This window comes from Acanthochromis polyacanthus, chromosome 11 (assembly GCF_021347895.1).
Source record: "Acanthochromis polyacanthus isolate Apoly-LR-REF ecotype Palm Island chromosome 11, KAUST_Apoly_ChrSc, whole genome shotgun sequence".
In the NCBI taxonomy this organism is placed as follows: domain Eukaryota; kingdom Metazoa; phylum Chordata; class Actinopteri; family Pomacentridae; genus Acanthochromis; species Acanthochromis polyacanthus.
Window position 1 is genome coordinate 12,158,332 of NC_067123.1, and position 14,417 is coordinate 12,172,748.

Here is a 14,417-nt window from a genome sequence, read left to right on the forward strand (position 1 = left end):
AAAAAAAAGAATAGATCAGATTTAGCTGTATAAACACAAGCAGAAGACGCAGCGGAGTTAAAAAAAAAAAAAAAAAACTAAACAAAAAAAGGAAACTGTGAACCCTCTGAACCCTAAAGTCTGCCAGCAGTTTTGAATTTATCAGCGGTACAAACTGCAAAAAGAGAAGGAATAATAAGATTTCTCAACTATAAAAGGACCTTGAACTACTAATTAGTAGTTAGTTTCTTAGTAATGTGTCAGTCTGTCAGGAAAATGGACAAAATCTAAGCTTAAAAGAGTGATATTTCATCAAAATCACTTTTGATTCTACATTCCATTCAAAAATTTGCCATAAAATGTAGTGTTTACACTGAACTGATTCTGTAAGAAACAATAAATTATTCACTCCTTAGCACAATGGTGAAACAATTAGAAACTCAGCTCCAACAAACAGTCAGATGATAAGAAGTCAAAGACTCACAGGTGAACTTTAGGCTATGCCTTCACACAGCAGAGAGAAGACAAGTTTGTAGATAAATTTAAAATGTTTCAGTTCTTTCTTTTCAATTTTGGAAAATAAAGAACTGCAACTTTCGTGGTGCCTTTTTATGATTTATGGCATTCTAACAGTGTTATACTGCACAGAGGACATGTATGAGCTCTCTCTACTTCTGGCCGTGACTGTGCTGTTTCCATAGAGGTGCAATACTTTATATTGCAATGAAAAATGAACCCACAATGCGGAATAATGCAACAGGCACAAAAAAAAAGCCCTGAAACTGCTTCAGAAGGTAAAGAAGTGGATGAAGGAGTAGAAGGGAAAAGAAGCAGAACAAACAACAAGAAGCAAAGCAGTAAAAGGGATCAAATAAGGAGAAGTGAGAAAACAGAAGCCAAAATAATAAAAACAAAAATGAAACACATTCTTTAAAGAATGAATTATGCAGAGGAAGAAAGCACTAGTAGCAGAAAGAGGCAGAGTAAAGTAAACACTGACCCACTGGACCTCTTCTCTGTACGGCAGACCCAAGTAATCACAAACACACCAGTATTGGTGTGAGAAACCGCCTGCAAAGAGTGATGCAAATAACGTTTAAGCACTTAAATACAGGCATTTCAAACAACTTGACCCAGTGCATTTGTAAAACTTTAAGGATGATTTACCGCAGGGTCCCAGGTCAGCCGAGCCCTGTTCGCCCCATTTGGCCTGGAGGGCGGCTGTCCTGTCTGGAGGCTTCAAAGTCAACTTCCTCATCACCTTCCTTCCTTACAGAGAGAGCAAGGAGAGAGGAAGAGAAAGATAGAATAGAAAACATCCATTTATAAGGGTTAGGGTTAGGGTTTAATTTCACAAACCAAAAGTCAGTTTCAAAACATCTAAATACTGCATCTCAGAAAAGCAAGTCAGGACTAAACTCAACAATTAATCCATTAGTCTTAAATATTCTGCAACATATTCAATATGCTTGTTTTATCTCACTGACAGTCTCAAGGTCAAACATATTCTGTTTACTATGAGGTAGGACTAGGAGAAGCAGTAAATAATTGAAACATATGAGGAGGGAGAAACATTATTCCTCTTAAAATGAAGTAACAGGCTCATTACAGTTTTTAATTGACTTTAATAAAAAATATTAATTATTAACCATCTGAACCCCAGAACATGCTGGTGAGCTTAAAAGGCACATTATGTTTTTTTTTGTTTGTTTGTTTAAAACGGCCAATTTATCATAAGCAGAAATGAAGAGAACTGTAGGATTTTCAGCTTTCCTCATGTCTGATGTGCCACTCAATTGGAAACTCGAATCAAATCTAAACTTATAATTGTGATATGTCATCAAAACAGTGACTCACAAAAAATATACCATGCTGTGTAATAAATTTAAAAAAAAAAAACACTTTGTGCTCCCCAGTACAATTTGGAAGACAAATTTGACTCAGCTGTGACCAGCAGCAATGTAGCTACAATTTAATCACTTTTCGGCTAAGTCGCAAAAAATTAAAAACATAGCTTTGTTAAACTGCACAGAAAACAATTATAAAAAAATGTGACAGGAGCAAAATAAAACAAACAAACAAAAAAACCTACTCAGAGTTCAGAGGATTACCTTCATGCCTGTAACTGCACATCATTATAAATTGTTAAAAACATTTTAAAAAGCATAAAATCTTGATTCTAATGCCTTTGATGAATAAACACATCCTTGAATTATTAAGCATTGAAATAGTTTGTTTCTTGTTTTTTCACCACTCTGAAGCTCCACTGTGCGTTCTACCTACACAGGGGAGCCAGAGGGGCAGATCTGGTGCAGACAGCTGCCGATGTGAGCGATCACCTCGTCCACTTCCTCTGCCGAGCCTAACCGGAGGCTCCATGGCCCCCGTTCATACTCCAGCACCACCTGCAGGGGGCGACAACCACAAAGGAACGTGACGAGAACAACTCACAACGCCTGTGGTGATAAAATCTGGAAACTCCATGCCTCCTTATGATCTGGCTTCCATGAAACAGCCTGAGGAGGTGAATTCAGGTGATTCAATGCAGCGCATTTCATTTCACCTTTTACTCATTCTAAGTTCTGCAACATGTGTGTGTGTGCATTAGCATTTTGTGGCCCAGGTGTGTGCCTCTATGTCAGAAATATAGGAGAACAATAACGCAACACTAAAGTTTCAAAGCTGCTTTTTGTTTGTTTGTGTGTGTACCTGTGTGGGCTTGTTGCTGCTGATTCCTTGGATATCCAAATAGCTGAAGGAGTGTTCGACCTGAAGACACAGATTGTGTAAATACATGGAGTTAATCTTCTGTTTCCACATCTTATTCACAGAGGTAACTACGGCACAAGGGGGACACACTGAGCTCTGATAAGACAAACAACAAATTAAGAAGTTATGCGTCTCAAAGGAGATCTTGTTCTGCACAATATGAACTAAAAACAACACTGATTACATGTATATCTCCTTATGAGAACTAGGAGACTTTCCCAGGAAATATCTGACCAGAAACAGACAGTGTGTATGTAAAATCTTTCATGAACTTCAGGTGATGCACACACACACACATATATATATATATGTAAAACACATATTTGTGTCTACTAGAGTAGACCGTGTTCCATATAGAAGCACTTAAATGTGTTCATATGCTGAGCTTCTGAGCGGCACAGTTTTGTGACTGCTTAACAGAATAAAGTATGACAATAAAACAAAAAATGAAGACACAGAAGAAAAACATGTGACATATTTTTAAAAGTACTTCAAATGCAGTTCTAACAGCTACTTCCTGACTGGCCACAACTTCTAACACACACATAGTACATTACTTTTCTTTTTTGGACACATTTTCTTACTTAGGTTCCTTAGTTACATAGGTCATAGAAAATCTTCATGCTAAATCACATTAGTGCAGTAAAGACAGTAGAGGGTACAAATTTGAGGAAGGCCCTTTCCTGTTTCAATATGATGACGCTTCTATCAGTCCCTCCAGGATTTTGCGGATGTTTTTCATGATTGCTGCGACCGAAAATGCCTGAATTCGCGGCAGCTTTTCTAAAAAATTGCGATAAAAGTTGCGATGTTTTAAGCTTATTTATTGTGATAAAATTGCGGGAGACAGTGACAATTGCTAAAAAGCTGCATTTTTTCCAGCTTGTTGAACATGTTTAAACACTGTAATTGATAACATTTATTCTGAAATTAATTATTGAACGTTCCAACCCATTTCCACAAAAGCTGGCACACCATGGTGGGACATTAGCAGCAGCCAGATACTGGTTTAATATGACGTGACCTAACTATGCAGGGGGCGACAAGAATTGAAAGGACTCAGAAACACCCCCACAATTTAATCAGTTGTTCCTTGTGTCATTTCCGATACGTCCACTGTGGTAGATTTGTTGTAGGATCACAATCATGTGATCGTCAGTAGGTCGCTGAGATAGCGTTCACTTGTTGCCACGATTACCGTGCCACTACCAGACGCCGTGCCGTTATGAATCCTTAACAAATCCGTTGATCCAAACTTTAAGCTGTATCCCTGCCGAAGTCTAATCATTTGGTCCTTGTGCCATTTCTGACCGACCCTGAGAACTTCTATCAAATCCCTGAGTCTGTTTTTAGTGATGTGGGTAACAGAGCAATGATTCACACACGCTGATCGTCACATAACTCCGCCATGTTCTTTGGTGGAATAATTAATCTAATTTACCTTCATTCTTTCAGTGCTCTAATGAATCTGGATGCAACAGTTTCCATCATGGTGATTTGTCTGGTCTGTTGTCCGCTCATTTCAGCCGTTCTAATGTGTTTCATGTTTTTAAAAAAGTGTGTATCAATCGATGATTTTTTCTTTTTTGTATTCCACCACAATATTGCACGGCTGTACAACAGTTTACCTCCGCTTTGGTGAAGAACATCAGTGAATTAATTGTTTATCACGGTCTTCAGCAGTAATTTTTGTTGGTAAATGAGAGACATTAGTATCGCACATGTCTGCATCTTCATACCATAAACAGGAAGTGAATTCGGTGACGTACGTGCATTAGGTTTGCGCTGGGAGCTGCTATGATTGGTGGAACTCACGGGAGGCGGGCCAAAATTGCGGGAAAGTTGCGGTGATTGAACAAAATTGCAAGGCCGCGCAAAATTTGCAGAGATTGGTTGATTTCGCGTGAATTCGCGCGATCGCAACAACGCGAATTCCTGGAGGGACTGTTTCTATGCACAAAGACAGCTTCCAGCGGTGGACTTAAAAAAAAAAAAGAAGAAAAAAAACTATGTTGAATTTAGCTGACCATTTATTTTACACTAATTAAAAAATGATGTAGAATGTTTTGTGTCCATAAGTGTTACCAATACTGTATTGTTTTTTATTTTAAAGGTTGCATTTTTAATTTGTTTCCACACTTTGTTCTGTGTAAACACTGCCTGCAGTTCAGCGGAAAAGTTACACAATTATTGTCATATGACTATTCATCTTAGCTGAGAAGGACAGAATTTTTTTAATGAATCTATATTGGTTAAGTTCTTAATGAGACATGTAGAATAAAAATGATGAAATATTATGACTTTGAAGCTGAGATTTAGTCATTTTTCCTAACAGAACTCACACATGATTAGACCAAAAATCTGATGTCTCTTTCCGTTTTTATAATTTCTAGTGTCAATATGGCAATTTAAAAAAACAAACATGCATTTTAACCAGCAGGTTTTGGGGTTTAGAGCTTTATTGCTCAGAAAAACATTATGTTTCATTGCTGCAGCTCCTTGGTTAACATCAATAGTTTCGGTTTTGCTAAATAAGCCATGCCGTATCTCTTTTTTCAGGTCGATTGAGCTGACTGGTCAAGCTCCAACATGTTTTGAAGTGAAGCAACAGAGAGTTTGCTGTGTCACAATAACCTCCAAACACACTTTTCACTTCACTAATGAGCAGCTCTACACTGTGCAATTTACACTATCAGCAATTTACCAGTGAGGAATCTGTGAGTGAATCACAGTTATTATATCAAAAAGACAGAGGAACCCTTACTGATAAGGAGCTGTTTTTATAAAGACCTGAACAAAACCTAAGGAGAGAGGAAAAGGGGGAAAAAAAATCACAGAGACAACAAGAATGTAAAAAACACAAGCTGCAAATAGTCTGCAGAACAAATGTCTGGAGCAGAGTCGTGCCCTCGCGCACATTTCCTTTTGAATCCAGAAAGTAAAAATAATTGTGTGGTCTCAACTCGCTGCCAAAGAGAACAAGTGTGACGGAGGGAAAAGAGGGAGAAAAACAAAGACGGAGGGGGGGAGATGGAGGAACAAAAAAGATAGTGAAACCAAGGGAGAGAATGAAAAAAAAATCACACAGGCACACAGCAGAAAGATGAAGAAGTGGGAGAGAGTGGATTAAATAAACAGCAGATAAAAGGAATGAAAAAGTCAGGAATGAACTGTAGAGGAAGAGAGGGAAAGGCACAGAGAGGCAGTGCTCCCTCCCCTGCTCTCCTTGCCAGCTGTTAAATTCCTCCATTGTCTTTTTTTTCTGCCTCTGCTGGGACAGAACACACTGAGGAACAAACCAGCCTCTGTTTCAGCCCCTCTCAGAGTTAGAAAAACCACTGGCCCACTCTGGAACAACAGATCAGGGGTCAGCTGGCTGAGCTGGAAACTGTTGCTCAACAGATTTTTATTCAGAGGTTATCAGAGTTGCAGTTGTTGCTGTTTTTGAACTGAATTTATTACCTACGATGTGTCATCCAACAGTTTTAAATACGCTCTAAGAGGCATGCACATGTTGGTTTTTTAGACTTTGAGAAATCATTAACCTCATTTTGCATTGCTCAGTGTGACAAGTTGTGCACAGAAAGTTTGAAACTGTTCAACTTTTGACAAATTATTGACCATACCATACACTGCAAAAAAAATCCCACAAAAAGAGAAATTGTGTTGAAAGGTTGCCAGAAAAAAAATGTGCTAAAAATGGCAATATGCTGTTACGTTGAAAACTGAAAAAAGTGAAATAATTGCAACTATCTGTAAAAAAAATTAGACAAAAATAATCTAATTATTTAAATACAGCAAAACAGTGTACATTTGTGGGCAAAATACAGGTTTTTGAAGTGGACATAGTGAGCAGTTCAGGCTGTTTTTAAAAAAAAAAATTAATTTTTTACAGTCAGCGTGTAAATTCTTTTTTTTTTTCTGTGATTTTACCAGATATATATTGATTGCTCTTTAAATACAGCAAAATTGTGTCATTAAGAATTACTATTGATGAAATTGCATATTTTTAATGAGGATACAATTTACATTTTTGTCAGATATTTTTCTTTTTTTCCCACTGTTAACATGCACATTTTCATGCAAATTTACTATAACTTTGTTAAAAACAAACTGTTAAAAACTACTTCAGCTACGTCTATGACTAGACAGTGAAACTAGGCAATAAGGAGACACTACAATAAAAAGTCACTGTCTTCAAATGCAACACTTTTCAAATGACACGATGTCACAGATAACAGAGGCGAGAATGGGCTGTTGGCCTGTTAGATGCTGGAATCTCAGTTTGGGCTCTAGCCAGACATTTCAATGTCCATAACTCCACCATTTGTTGTCTAAGAGATCATTTCAGATGCACTGGATGGACTTCTTGAAGCCCTTTAGGAAGAGTTGGACAACATTTCACCCTCAATAACTCTATGCTAAGGGTGCAACAAAAAAATCAAGATAGGTCACAAAAATCACAGATCAAATTAGTTGCCAATAGATTTAGCTGTTGGATAAGTTTTTGATGCCCGAATGCATTACTGCTCATTGGAGTGAAGTATGTCTTGACCTGATGTGGTTATATTGAAGAATGGACCACCGCATTAAAACGTGAGGAAGATGGACCACGTTCACAGCTGCTCTCGGCACAGGAGAACTGGAGGAACCAAAAATAACCAGTTTCCATCCATGTAAATTAAACTAACTCAAAAAGACATTTCAACCTGCAGCATCTCCATTTAAAGATGTGAATCAACTATTTTCTGCTTGCTACAAGGGGTTACTCTAGAGCAGCGATGGCTCTACCATTAAAGAAAATCTAAACTATGAATATAATAATGAAACTTCCCATGATCATATGACACAGTGCAAAAAATTAAGTTTCCTTCCAAGAGGGATGAGTCAGTTTCAGTTTGAGCAAACTCCCAACGCCTGGTTTCACTTTGCATCAGAGTTTTCCCATTTATTTATATTTTGTCTGGCTTGATTCACACACTCATTAGTAACACATCACGAAAAGAAAAACAAAAAAAACAACTGGCGGATGACCAGGCAGCCTTTAAAATAGAGTCTGAGAAAAAGGAAACAGCATCAGTAATTTTAGAACTGCGTTTAACCATGGGTTGACTTCTCTCTTAATAACACAGCAACTCTGGTGACCTGTAATTTCTAAAACACTTTATTAAGCTTGAAAGTAGGAAGTTTAAGTTTGGTTCAGGAAAAAATACTTTAGTGACTTACAAGCTGAAGTGTTTTTACTCTTTTCCTCAAATTTGCTGTGTGTAGCCCAAAAATGTAGACAAATGGGTTCGTGTCTCATATAAAAAGCATAAATTACTTACTAGCCTTTGCAGAGACAATTTGTTGTCATTTCTATTTGGACACTCTTTTCCTCCGTTTATTGCATCCAAGAAACTACTGTATTTTCGCTTCTTTCACTCCTTCCAGCATGTTTTTCTCTGTGTCTCCGTCACTCGCCCTCTAGGTTGAACTTTTCTTCCTGTCACTGTTTTCCTTTCCCACAGGCTGTGTTCTCACAGCTGCATTGTGGGTAAAACTATCAAATGTCTTCATATGGTGGGACCTGTTCTCTTCTGGATAGAGAAACTTTGAAAAATACAGATAACACACTCGTACACCTAAACAAGATGGGCAGGAAATTGACTAGTGTAAATGCTGGGTGATAAAAATATGCTGAAACTGTAATAGATGTTCAGTTACATTGAATAATGACACAAAATTTGTGTTTTTATACACAGCCAGGAGCAGAAAAACAAATGCATGTTTTTAGGTAACAGAACTTAAGAAGGAACTGTGCTATACTTGTGATGAACTACACATTACAGAGACTACATTCATGTTAGCAGTGCTGTCAGGCTCGCATATGCACAGTGGTGCATCAAGCTAAATGGTACAACTGTGAACATTTTAATATTTAGCACAAGTAATGTTTTTCAGATGCTGACCATCTCAATTATAATGTCAGCCTGCTGAGGGTTACCTTTTAGCAGAAAGAATTTTTTTTTAAAAAATCATAAAATGAAACACAGTGCAATGAAAACAGGAAACTTACTTTTTCTAACACACAAACACATACAAACAGCTTTACTAACCTTGGATGGAACCCGTGCTGTCAGCAGATAGGCTCGATGTGAAGCCAAAGCCTGAGGGAAGACTCAGAGACATTGGTCAAACAGACAGGAGGAGGCGGCTTCTTTCTAAATACCACAACTTAACAACAAGACTGATAATAGATTACTGTGCATGTTTAACTATCTGAACCCCAACACCTGTCAACTGGTTTAAAAGGCATGATATAAAAATAATGGGCAAAATTACATTATTACAACAAAAAATTCCAACAAACTGTTAAACAAAACAAAAAAATCAGATTTTTAACTTTAACCAGTGCTCCTTTAACTACTCGTATGTGACATGCAGTTTTGTCAGAAAAAATAACGCTTAAAACCACAATATTTAATCCAAATCACTTTCTTCTACATGCCTCAATTTAAAAAATCTCCCAAAATAAACTGTTTACACTAAAAAGATTTTAGAAAGAAAAAAAAATCTGCCTTCCATGGGGCAACCAGAAAGTCATTAGTGACTCAGATGTGACCAACTATCATATGAAAAAAATGAGGGGCTTTTAAGCAGGGCAGACAATTATGGGAACAAATATAAAAATATGTAAGAGCTTTGTTTTTCTTTCATTCTTTGCATCACCTGTGAGAACTTGAAAAAATGCTGTACATGTGGATTCCAGGTTATTTCGATTTTTGTAAAACATATTATGAAAGAAATTCAATTTTTGCTTTTTCTTTTATAATTTTGACATTGCACCCATATTTTACTGCACATAAGTCATTTCTGAGTTCTCTCTACTTCTAGTCATGGTTGTGCTGTTTCCATAGAGATGCAGGACTTTATATTGCAGTGAAAAATGAGCTTACAGTGAGAAAAAACGTGACAGGAGCTAAAGACACCCAAAAACTGCTTGGAGTTCAGAGGGTTAGAAATGTTTGTTTCAGACTTAAAGCAGTATGGCTAAAAGAAAAATAAAACAAATAAATAAACATACAGTGGAAAATTAAAAGATTTTCAGTCTTAATTTGACACCCGAGCAGGCGGGTCCCTACAGCTTTGTCTGTTTTCACTTGCAGAGAGACCAGCAGGAGCATTGGCCTCTGCAGAGGGTTTTTCACTGAGTGGGATAATAACATATATTATCTTTGACCACGTGTTGAACCTCTGTCCTGGCAGACAGTGAGTACGCATTACGGCTGCTTGCTCAGAAGATGTCAGTGTCTTTCCAACTGACAAAATCAGCAGCTTCTTTTCATCTTGACTGCACGAGTTGTTTGCTGAGTTATGGCTTGAAATAGTGCCAGTTTAACGGCCCTCCTCATCACGTTTTTGCTGCCGTGACATGAAGGGAAGTCGACAGGAGGCTGAGCCAGCTGTGGTATGTACAGTAACCCGTTATACAGATGAACGAGGTCCCTCCGGGTCACAACAATCTGAGACCACAAATCAGCCAATAAGATACGAGATCCTCTGTGATTGACGGGAGTCCCAGACTATCGGCTGTGATATCAGTCAGCCTGAGGGGCGGGACTGTGTTTGCAGACAGCACGACATTCTGAACATGCTGGTATAGTTTATAAAGTCTGGAAACATCCCGTTTCAGGTGTTTTGCAGACTTGAGCAGGTGAATGAGTGCACGCAAGCAGACTAGATAACAGAAAGCAGATGGCTAACAGACTGTGAGAAACATACACCATTAGGCACTGCTAGCAGGACACGTTCTTATTTCAGACTATGTAGCAATTAAGCTGCAGACTGTGGGCTGTCAAATTATACAGGTCAACTGTCTGCATCACATATCAGTTTCAGGCAAAGAGTCTAAAGTCTGCTGCTTTTAATTCTTTACAAATTTATCAAAAAAAAAAAACATTTACCCAAAGATATTACTTCCTGGTGTAAAAGTATGTGCACTTTATTTGATCTTGTTGTAAAAATTACACTAAGGAGGTGTGTATGGATGCAGATACATGAGAATATTGTTAACTGGAAGTGAGTATTAGAAAGCAAAATTCAAAATCTGTTATGTTAAATAGTTTCTCCAAGCAGTTTCTGGTCATATTTGGCTCTCATAACATTTTTACTCACTGTGTGCTCATTTTTCACTGTAATATAAAGTTCTGCACCTCGATGGAAACAGCACAACTTTAGCTAGAAGCATAGAGAACTCAGAAATGGGTTCTGTGAAGTATGACACAGTTATAATGCTATAAATCATATGAAGAAGTTATTTTTGATTATTTATTTGACAAAAACCGAAAAACAAATTGAACTCCACACGTGTAACTTCTTCCAAGTGTTTCCAGGTGCTACCAATATTGAAAAAAAATGGTGCCCCACAAATTATAGATATTTTACTGTCTATTTTTTATTTGTTTCCATGCTTTTCTCCTTTGTGTTTTGTGCAAATAAAGCCTGCAGTTCCATTCAGTTCAGCCAAAAAGTCCCTGAATCTTTGTCACATGACAATGTTGAAAAACAACGTTGATCAACCTCCACTGCAAACAAGCCGTGCGACTATTGCTGCTGCTTTACTTTTGCTTTATAAACATTGGGTAAGGTAAGTTCAGCTGAATAGTCCATCAATAGATTGGTTAATTGGTCTAATTTGGATGATTTCAGCCTATAACATTTGAGGATTTTTTTTGCTTTTCTCTGCATAACATCCTCATAAACTGAGTATCTATGCTTCAAACTACTGGTAGACCAGAATTAGCTGACTAGTTGTCTCTGAAAGTACTTGCAAACTACTTTGATAATCAGTTTAAGTATTTATTTTTAGGAAAAAAAAGTCTACAGTCTGTAGTTTTGCAGTTTTGTGAAGCTGAAGATTTTCTGTTTTCTTTCCTCATCCATCACATTAAACTGAATGTCTTTCAGCTGGGGACAAAACAAGACATTTGAAGACGTCATTTTGGGCTGTGGGAACACTGAGCCTCACTCAGTTCCGTACAGCCAGACTTTTATTTACATCTCAAGGCACTAATGGCTTCAACATTCAGCTCTAATGGTTGTCATAAGAGCAAAAAGCGCCATATTATCATTCCTTATTCCACATACTGAAGTTTAGCACTGCCTTGACTCACTGGTTTATTTTTCTTGTAAAGTGGTTCAAAATCTGTCTGAACTTAGAGTTACACAAAAGGAAACAAACACACCTCACACATAATGGTGAAACATTTAGTGAGTTTTGCCTCATTTCAAGAAATTACAGAACGAGTTTGTAATCTGCTGATCTCCAGCAGAGGAATGCAGTGTGTGTCCCAGCACCCTGTGGCTATGAGTGGGCTGCTTCAGTCAAGTCCTGACAGGAGCTGTACAGTTGTGGTATGTGTACAAAAAAAAAGAAGGAAATGGTTCACTTTAAAAAAAAAAGTGCTTAATTTCATTTTGGGCTAATGTTAGTGAGGGAGAGAGCTTTAACAACAAGGTGCCAGATTTATTCCCTGATATCCATTAGTCTTTTCTTATTCACAGTCACTGACTCAGAGGGCTGAGGTGAATCCACATACCTGCAGATACATGATACCCAGCCTCAACAACACCCACGCCGCGTGATGTTCAGTGCCTTTCAACGCTTCGAACAAGACGTACATGAAAAACTCATTTACACAAGACTTCCTCATTTATTTAGTATTATTACTCAATACGGTTGAAAATTCTTCCATGATCTCAAACAGAGGTTGAACTACAAACAATTCAGTCCACAAATACAAAGTTAGAGTATAGGTACAACATTTTCCAAGTGTCCAAATTTGTTTCCAATGCTGGAAAAAAAAGGTGACTACACTTACTTTACTGATTTTTGTAATAAGTTGCTATACTTCTCTACTGCTCTCCATAAACACTGACTGCAGTTCAGCTGAAAAATTCTTGAATTTTAGGGACATGATTGTTGGTTGAATGTGAGTCACTACAGACTTCATGATTGTGCTGGGGAGTTCCGAATTTTTCGTTTTTTACAGAATCTCTCTCGTACGAACAGTGAAGTTTTAAATGACACATAGAATCAAGTTATTTTGATGAGACATGATTTTAAACTTGAATTGGGTCCATTTTCCAGGTGAAACTAAAAATCACACATGATAATTTCAAAAACTATTGGGAAGGTAAAGATAATTATTTCTGTTATTACAATCTGTGGCTCTGATAAATGGTGCAATTTTGCCAATCTTTAAAAGATAAGAGGATTAAATCAAAGTACAAGAAATCTTAATGGTGTTGTGAACAACAGAGTTCATCCAACTTTGCAGCAACAGTTTGGGCATGGTCCTTGTCTAATTTAACATGATAATGTAGCTGTACACAAAGCTCATAAAGAAACTGTTCTCAGTTTAGCACAGAACAATGTGCCTGTACCCCCAATCCAATACTTGTCTGATGAAACTTTCCCCTTTAAAACTCTAAAAAACCACTGGTGTGTTAGAAAGGCATGTTCTCTTTACAAAATCACCAAAATGACACTCTTTATGAGCCAAAAAACTGTAAAAACAGAGAGAAAGGTCAAATTCTTGACTTTCTGACAGTCATTGAACTCCCCATCTGTAATGTGTCTGTCCATCAGGAAAATTAACCACATCTGAACTTAATATCATAATATTTGATCAACTTTAAATTTAAAAATTTACCTCAAGTAAAATCTGCAGTAGAGCAACCAGAAAGCAACCAATAGTGAGTCTGAACTGCAGGATGTGTTTACAAAGCACAAGAGACAAGTGTGGAAACCTTTATTTTTCCAGGATCGGTAACACCTGTGGGAACTTGAAATATTTTGCATATCCAAATCTTTCAAATTTTGTAAAAATGAACTACTGAATTATTAACTTTTTCTTAAATGGTTAATGACCTTGTAACTGTGCCATAGTGCACAGAAGACATTTTTGCATTCTCTCTACTTCTAGCCATCGTTGTGCTGTTTCCATAGAGGTGCAGGACCTCATATTGAAGGGAAAATGAGCACACAGTGAGTAAAAATGTGACAGGAGCAGAAAACCTTCAAAGACTGCTGGAGATTGAGGAGGATTAACACCAACCATAAACCAGGGAGCCATTTCACTGAATTGGTACCCTGAAATCAGTAACATCTAAAATTTTCTCATTACTTTGAACATAATCAGAGAAATACATTTTTTAAAAAGTGAGGAGTCCAGGAGTAAGCTGTATATTAGTATTACAAGTTAATTTTCAAGATTGAAGAGTTGCAGCGAAAAACAGGAAAGTGCTGATCATGACTCACAGCAGCAGACTGTGCTACTGTAGGTGAAGTCATTCAAACTATTTAACAACCACTTGCAGGCTGACTGCAGGTCTGTCAAAAACTCACAACTCTCAATAACCAACACCGGTCGATAGCGGTGTCATTGCACAGAAGCTCTTTGCGTGTTAATATCCGTCTCTGATATGTGCATGACCTGAATCAAACTAATATTTGAAATTGTTTGGAATAAATGAATCACTTAATTGTAAAACATTAACCTTGAAATGAGTCTCAGGGTTTTCCATTTGCACCACTCAAGCCAGAGCTACAAGTCAGTTATCCTTATTTATTTCAGAGTTTAGCTTCAGATGTTAGACACTAACTCCAACAGCAAGAAATCAAA

The 14,417-nt window shown here is 37.4% G+C and overlaps 1 protein-coding gene and 1 long non-coding RNA gene across 5 annotated transcripts in view; one reads left to right on the forward strand and one right to left on the reverse strand.

Moving 5' to 3' along the window:
• Positions 1-14,417, reverse strand: part of LOC110956762 (F-actin-uncapping protein LRRC16A) — a 57,470-nt gene that overhangs the window by 30,423 nt on the left and 12,630 nt on the right. Inside the window, exons 3-7 of one of the 2 annotated variants that reach the window (XM_022202467.2) lie at positions 8,847-8,897; positions 2,689-2,748; positions 2,263-2,384; positions 1,147-1,244; positions 980-1,050 (exon numbers count right to left, since the gene is read on the reverse strand). In XM_022202467.2, the coding sequence (XP_022058159.2) occupies positions 980-1,050; positions 1,147-1,244; positions 2,263-2,384; positions 2,689-2,748; positions 8,847-8,897 (402 nt within the window). Of the gene's footprint in view, positions 1-979; positions 1,051-1,146; positions 1,245-2,262; positions 2,385-2,688; positions 2,749-8,846; positions 8,898-14,417 lie in introns of those variants that run through there. The other variant, XM_051955096.1, reaches the window with a different exon arrangement.
• LOC110956776 (uncharacterized) overlaps positions 1-14,417 on the forward strand; it is a 53,926-nt gene that overhangs the window by 2,339 nt on the left and 37,170 nt on the right. Inside the window, exons 3-4 of one of the 3 annotated variants that reach the window (XR_007944983.1) lie at positions 2,267-2,513; positions 2,732-6,306. This is a non-coding gene — a long non-coding RNA (uncharacterized LOC110956776). Of the gene's footprint in view, positions 1-2,266; positions 2,514-2,731; positions 6,307-14,417 lie in introns of those variants that run through there. The other 2 variants (XR_007944981.1, XR_007944982.1) reach the window with 2 other exon arrangements.